The sequence below is a fragment of the Penaeus chinensis genome, chromosome 39, assembly GCF_019202785.1.
Source record: "Penaeus chinensis breed Huanghai No. 1 chromosome 39, ASM1920278v2, whole genome shotgun sequence".
NCBI classification, from domain to species: Eukaryota; Metazoa; Arthropoda; class Malacostraca; order Decapoda; family Penaeidae; genus Penaeus; species Penaeus chinensis.
The window spans coordinates 19,708,296-19,715,795 of NC_061857.1; the positions used below are offsets into that span (position 1 = coordinate 19,708,296).

General features: G+C 39.3%; 2 protein-coding genes across 2 annotated transcripts in view; one reads left to right on the forward strand and one right to left on the reverse strand.

The window, feature by feature from the left end:
- Positions 1-4,157, forward strand: part of LOC125046925 — a 46,671-nt gene extending 42,514 nt beyond the window's left edge. The window contains exons 9-14 of the mRNA XM_047644948.1: positions 1-805; positions 894-1,120; positions 1,361-1,550; positions 1,805-1,888; positions 2,691-2,810; positions 2,959-4,157. The exon at positions 1-805 is cut by the window's left edge and continues 23 nt beyond it. Of these exons, the coding sequence (XP_047500904.1) occupies positions 1-805; positions 894-1,120; positions 1,361-1,550; positions 1,805-1,888; positions 2,691-2,810; positions 2,959-3,059 (1,527 nt within the window). The 3' untranslated portion in view covers positions 3,060-4,157. The remainder of the gene's footprint in view (positions 806-893; positions 1,121-1,360; positions 1,551-1,804; positions 1,889-2,690; positions 2,811-2,958) is intronic.
- Positions 4,158-4,843: 686 nt separating this feature from the next.
- LOC125046926 (palmitoyl-protein thioesterase ABHD10, mitochondrial-like) overlaps positions 4,844-7,500 on the reverse strand; it is a 4,568-nt gene continuing 1,911 nt past the window's right edge. The window contains exons 3-6 of the mRNA XM_047644949.1: positions 7,130-7,290; positions 6,698-6,842; positions 6,179-6,466; positions 4,844-6,071 (exon numbers count right to left, since the gene is read on the reverse strand). Of these exons, the coding sequence (XP_047500905.1) occupies positions 5,898-6,071; positions 6,179-6,466; positions 6,698-6,842; positions 7,130-7,290 (768 nt within the window). The 3' untranslated portion in view covers positions 4,844-5,897. The remainder of the gene's footprint in view (positions 6,072-6,178; positions 6,467-6,697; positions 6,843-7,129; positions 7,291-7,500) is intronic.

Consider the following 7,500-nt stretch of genomic DNA (forward strand, 5'->3'; position numbering starts at 1 on the left):
CCCTTGCTGAAGTCCAACATGACGGCCTTGAACGGCGTGGTGCACCTGTCGGCTGACGTCATCCCAGAGTCTGACCTCGGGTCCGACCCGACCAGCCTCCCTCACCCGCTGCTCGGCCAGACCGAAGCCTCGGTCTTTGCCAATCTGGGCTTCGGGGGCGACCTGGTCCCGAGCATCCCCACGATCTCGGGGCTCTACGACCTCCCTGAGCACGACCCTTTCCAGGACTTCATCCGAGAGCCCGAGACGAGCACCGTGGCGCCCCTCACGGGGTCCCAGCGCGGCCCAGCGATATACGGAGGGCCGCCGGACCTCTTCCCGACAACCAACAACATCCAGGCCGGAACGAGTCCCCAGTGGCCGCTCAACAGAGCCTCAAGTCCTGCGCTCTCAAGCTTCCTTGACATGCTGGACAGGACGTTCGATGTCGACGGCGGCCTATCGCCGGCGGGTGTCACCAGATCCTCCCCCCTCGGCAGCACAGAAGCCCCAGGAGGGAACACGGATTTCCTTCTCATCGTCGACACCACGCCCAGCCAGGTGAAACCGCTGGGAAGTGTCCCACCGGCGTCTGGAAGGCCTCTCGTGGTCGGCTTTCCAGGAAGGGCAAAGGAGTCCTCTAGACCAGGGCCAGACATCGTCCCTGTGGTCCCTGAGGGCACTGCAGGGTGCCATCCCGATGAAGTAGCGGCGGCGGACGAGAGGTCTCAGCTGAAGGTTCTGACACTCCTGGAAAGACTCAACCTCACCAGGTTCTTAGACCTTGTGAAGCACGCGGGGTTGGCACTCACTCTCAGTCTCGAAGGTTCGTCTTTTAAAAGTTTTATGGCATAAAAATTGCATATGAGAACCTTATACATAACAGATTCGAAGCATTTTCCACACTCAAACAGGGCCTTGGACGATCTTCGCCCCGACCAACGAGGCGATCGAAGCCATCCCGTCGGAGGCGCTGCAGGAGATGTCTGACAACCCAGCCTTCCTACGGCGCCTGATTTCTTACCACCTTGTCCCGGGGAGGTTCACCAGCAGCGGCTCTTTCTCCCCCGGCAGACAACTCCCTACACTCCACGCCGGATACACTCTGGTCCTCTCTTATTACACCGACGGACCTGTTTCGGTGAGCGGGGTTTGGTTTAGATGGGAAACGGCCAATGGAGCTCAAATAAGTTCAAGTAGAACCTTTGCAAACATCAGATCATGACGAAGCCAGAACAACATAAATAAATCTAAATGCATAATTATATTGATATGATCAGCAGCGTGCATAATGTCGATAGCCTACAGAATTCAAGCTAAATGTTCCATTCCAAATTACTTTTCCAAGTCATCTCGACATCTAATTCCTTTCCCCCCGTAGCGCTGGGTGGCAGGAGGCAGCGTCGTCACGGACCTCGACGAGCGGGGGAGCAACGGGGTCGTCCACGTCATCGACCGGGTCCTTTACGCCCCTTACGGCAACGTCTTCTCCACCAGCAGGCTGTCTCCGGTTCTCAGCATCTTCACCAAACTCGTTGCCGATGATGAGGTCCTCAACTTGCTCTTCACGGGTCAGTGGGTGATGAATACATACCTAATTTTTATTTTCCGATTTATTTTCTTTATCTGGGAGTGTATGTAGACTTTCCTTCTGTGTTTGTTCATAGTAGAGTGAATATAGTAGGGTTGTCCAAGCGAACCTGGTCAAACAATGTACAAAATAAACATGAATCAAATCAAAATAATTATCAGATATAACAAGGTTAAGAAAGTGGGAAAAAACGAAAATTAGTTATCATATACGTTCTCCCTGTACTTCACGCAGAATCGGGCCCTCTCACGGTTTTCATTCCGTCTGACGCCGTCCTTCGAAACTACTCCTTCCCGGACGACATTCAAGCAAGACGAGGTAACTTGCATATCCTGCCTTTCACTAACACAATATACATTGATATGAATTATATATACACATAATTATATATATATATATATATATATATATATATATATATATATATATGTATATATTGATACACACACACACACACACACACCATGAATTGATGTATAAATATATCAAATAATTTTTCTTCTCAATCCCTTCTGAGGAGATTATTGAACTGAATCTCGTGTAAAGCTGAATTGCTGATAAATAACAGCTATATTTTTTCATTATGTCGAATGAAACAGTATACATATACATATTTGGGAAAACGACAATAGGAAGCAGAGTACAAATGGAGGAGAAGAGAAAAGTGGAGAGAAAGATAAATGGTTAGGAACGAAACAAAGGGACACACACACACACACACACACACACACACACACACACACACACACACACACACACACACACACACACACACACACACACACACACACACACACACACACGCACACTAAGAGAAAGAAAGAGAGAGAGAGAGAGAGAGAGAGAGAGAGAGAGAGAGAGAGAGAGAGAGAGAGAGAGAGAGAGAGAGAGAGAGAGAGAGAGAGAGAGAGAGAGAGAGAGAGATAGAGAGATAGAGAGAGAGAGAGAGAGAGAGATAGAGAGATAGAGAGATAGAGAGATAGAGAGATAGAGAGATAGAGAGATAGAGAGATAGAGAGATAGAGAGATAGAGAGAGAGAGAGAGAGAGAGAGAGAGAGAGAGAGCCATACAGACAGACAAAGGATCGAAAACAATCCTCACTTCATCTCGATCCGCCAGGCTGGGTGTTATCGCACGTGGTGACGGGTACGTGGTACACAGCGGGCTTTTCCAACACGTGGCCTCTCGTGACCGTCAACAACGACTCTTTAGAGACCACGACTGCATCCGGCGATAGAGGTGAGCATATCATCAAAATGCCTACAATAGCGTTGTTTATGTATAATTTAGACTGCTGGTTTTAGTAGTGTTTATAATATCAGTGGCAAATATTGATATATTAGATTCTTGTCCTTTGACCCACCATTATTATTTTTGTTATTTTCAGAAATGATTACGGTGAATGGCGTAGAAATAACGTATGCTGATATTACCGCATCTAATGGAGTTATACATGTAATTGATTCCATTCTCTTTCCGCCAACTTAGTTTTAAAGAAAACGAGACTCGTTTATATTAGTTTACCAAATAGGAGGAACTGCTGTAGTTTGTTGTAGCTTGGACTCGTGACTATTATGATCTCTACTCTCACGCTTTGTTTGTCTGTGTATGTGTAGGCTAGTGAGAATTTAGCCGTGCCAAAGTTAATGACTGTTTTAGTTTTAAGGTTTTCGCAGTTAGGTAGACTATGCATAGTTGCGGAAATTTACTTATTTTTTGCAAATCAAAAATTCCCATCCTTACTTATCAACCTGATTATATCGATTTTTTTTTTTACTAGTAAATGTCAGACAATTATAATCTTTCTCTTTGCTTTCCGCCGACTTTCGCTGTAAAGTATCCCTTTCATATGGAATACAAATAACCCAAAGAAATGTGGCAACTTCATGTACAATGCTTAACACAGGAGGCTATACCAGGCCTGTCGCCCGATTCACAACCCCATTACACTGAGAATAGATTTTTCTTTATCTATTTTGATTCACAACCCATTGCACTGCGAGTAGATTTATCTCTAATTATTTAGATATATTTTGTATTATAATATATGCAATGAAACTTTATGTGAAGCAAACAGCACAGATTGTGAATAATAGAAGTTTTTATTTTAAACTTTTAATTTCAGTATGTTGGGAATGGTGACAGGTCTGGGGTATGATACGTATGTTGAAATGCTGTTACCAATTCTTCTCAGTTAACACAAAGGAATATTCCTCATGCCAAAAATGACTCATAGAATTTTACTTATGTATGTAATGCATACACACAAGCACTCACACAGACTTCAAAACCACAAACATACACATGCATATAATCTACACACACACACACACACACACACACACACACACACACACACACACACACACACACACACACACACACACACACACACACACACACACACACACACAAATTTGAGTCGTATAACCTGTCAGTATTTGTTCAATAAGAATACTGAAGAAAAAAATTGATGAGTAAAGATGATTTTTTTCCAGTTTGCAAACTTTGTCATTACTGATAACTGGGCCGGTCCCACTTTTGTTAAAGGTTCATTAATGGAAGTTTCTTTTGACAGAAATAAAGGAATTACAGAATAAATTGTTTATCTTCCCTGTAATATAAAGACATTTACCTCTTTGAAGACAGCAAATGTATAAAATCAAATTGGTCAAGAACATGGAAATAAGAATAAAAAGTAGGGGTATTAAGATCCCCCTCCAAAAAGTTGATGCCAGATGAAAAATCTTGTCACACTCTAATTTTCCTTGATCATACATATCCACCTTGAAGGGCTCATAAGATCTAAAAAAATAGTAACATTTAATGAATTTGATGATTTGAGTCATTCAGGAATCTCAGATTTTCACAGCTCCCCTCATGACCTCCCTTGCTGTCAGTGAACTCTTCTTAAATTTAAGTCTATTCTTGTTACATGTTTCCCTGTTATCATTTTCCTTTGTGAATCTTTGAAAGAGTATCAGTGGATATCAGAGCTTTCAGTTTCTTAACCAATATTATCACAAATAATAAAAGGCTTGTAAATAAGGCACAAGATTCCAAAGTAGAGAGAAAACAGCAAATCAATTGACATGCTAAAAAATACAGTAAAAACTTTGTATTATCCTTTATGTAAAAGAAATTAAAAAAATTATGGCTGACTAATATCTTGATTTGTTGGGCAACTTCTTCTGTCTTCGAAAAGAGCAGGAAAATAATGGTACTATTCCAAATAGAAATTAATGATTACTTTGAAGCAAATGACACACAAATATTTATTCCCATTTTTATTTTCTTCAAATACATATTAATCCACCTAACTTGAGAGTGCATTGAAATAGTGAAAAATTTACTTTGATATGACCGATTAAAAATGTTACATTAAAACATTATAACTACCTTGATGAATTCAAAATACACATTACTCAAAATTTTACAGTATATATAAATATTGATATACCTTTAGATTTGTTATAAAATTATTTATAAATAAATAAATAGCTCTATACAAGAATTATGATATGACCATTGCATATTTATAAATCACACACAAATTTTTGATGAACTATTTCTGAAACATGATACTAATATGAAAAGAAAAAGATGATGCCATGATATCTAATTTGTTATTTCTTTAGTTGTTTTGTCTGATTTGAGTCTGTAGCCATACTAGGGTCTACAAGGACTAAAATAACAATACAGTCAGTAATGCTAACAAAACAACAACTAACATTATTATGGCAAAATTAAATTAAATCTAACATTAACATAAAAATAGGAAGACACAGGATATAATGAATAGTAAACACAATACCAGAAAATTCTGGCTGTGACATGCATCTGCTGTTAAATATTTCCAATTATAAGAGGATAGGGGCCATAACTATTTGTGGAATTAAAAATAATGATCACCAATTGAGTGAGACTAGAGGTTGCACCTAAATGCACATATAAGAAAAAATAAAGACAATTTCACTTATTTAAGATAAATTCTCAGTAACTCTAAGGTTGCAAACATCTGCATAAGGATGAAGAACTGTTGCAAAAGACTTACAATTCATTATTGATTAGGAAACACTTTGTATTATAAAAAATACAAAATAAAATCATCTACTGATCCTAAACTTAAATTACCTTTATATAAAATTTGTCACCATAGCTGCACTTACTTACTAATTGCATTGATATAGACTACTTATAAATGTACATATACACACATACATTATCTTTAAGTCATTTGTGTACATGCTATCATTAATAAAATATATAAAGCTTAATATATCATCTGAAAAAAAAAAAAGTTTTGTGTCTCTACCCCTTTTAAACTCATTCTTTTTTATGTTTTGGGGCAGTCATTTTAAGAATAGTGTCACAGATTATTTCAAGGCTGGCACTGTCTGAGAGTTGGTGCCCACCATGCTTGACATACAGCAGCTGAACATCATTTGTTTGCAAGGCTCCAAGCACTTGAAGGGATTCTTTGTATGGTACATCCTTGTCCTGCAATCCAAAAGCCATTCTTATTAGTCTTGTAGAAGAGAAGAAAAATATCAAAGAAAAATGAGAGTGGGAATGGGAGAAAATAATATTTGCATAATCACTCTTACCTTTACACCATGTATAATTCTAGTTGGACACTGTACTGGAATACTGCCGGCCTCCATGCTTAACTCGTGTTGCTTCATGTCTTCAAACATGCTCTTCCTTAGGGGGAACTCGCCATACTCAGGTACAAAAAGCTTCACTACTTCATCTGCTTCAAATTTCTTTACTAGTCCAGGGGGCAACTGAGACAAGAGGACCTGCATGTACTTCCTTCCAAAGTTAATGGCTGGAGCTAACATAAGCAAACTGCTGAATTTCTCAGGATACCTTTTTGCTAGGATTGATGATATCTGAAATAATCCAAAAGTAATGACTGTTCATCATAATCTATGGAGCTCTGAGGACTTTAAACAACAGAGATGAAAGTAAACACCATATGTACTTAATTTGAATGCATTTTTGACCAGTAAAATATGCTAACATTATTTCTAAAATGAACTGATCTATAGAGAGAAAATTATAAAATAAAGTCACTGAAAACAAAAAGCAAACTGAATGGAACACAGCTGATGATATCATACCCAGCCACCCATGGATGAAGCAACTACAAGCTGTGGTCCATCTGTTAAATTTGAGAGCACTTGGGCAGCATCTTCCAACCATACAGTTAAATTTGTCTCTGACTGCTTCACCCCTTTTGTCTCGCCCAAGCCACTAGGATCGTACCTAGCAGACACATAACAAAAGTGTTAAGGATGGAAACTGGTTTGAGAAGGCATTAATGCCCATGAGTGTACATTTCTTTTGTGTGAATAAAGAAGCAGACAAAGAGAATAATTGGAAAAAAAAAAATTAAACACCAGAATTTTTTTTCTAAAATAAGGCTACAACAAAAACAAACAATATTGTTATAATGAGATAATTTCTTACATGGCAAACAACACATGCTACAATCACTACATTTCATACAAGCAAGCTTTAACATACAATAAAGGGATGCAAACTTATATTACCTGATATATGGGAAACCATACTCCTGGCAAAACATGTGTAGCATAGTTGCTTTTGTAGCAGCCTTATGAGACATGAAACCCGGGATATACATGATTCCTGGACTACGAATGCCGTCAATCTTCTGATATGCGATTTGTCTGGTCTTCCCAAGAGATGATGTCTACTTTTCCAAAAAGCAGAAAACAAAAACCAAAAAAGAGGAAAAACAGAGTTCACTATCAAGTCTAGCATATGCCTCATATGTGTGTGTGTGTGTGTGTGTGTGTGTGTGTGTGTGTGTGTGTGTGTGTGTGTGTGTGTGTGTGTGTGTGTGTGTGTGTGTGTGTGTGTGTGTGTGTATGTGTGTGTGTATGTGTGTATGTATGTGTGT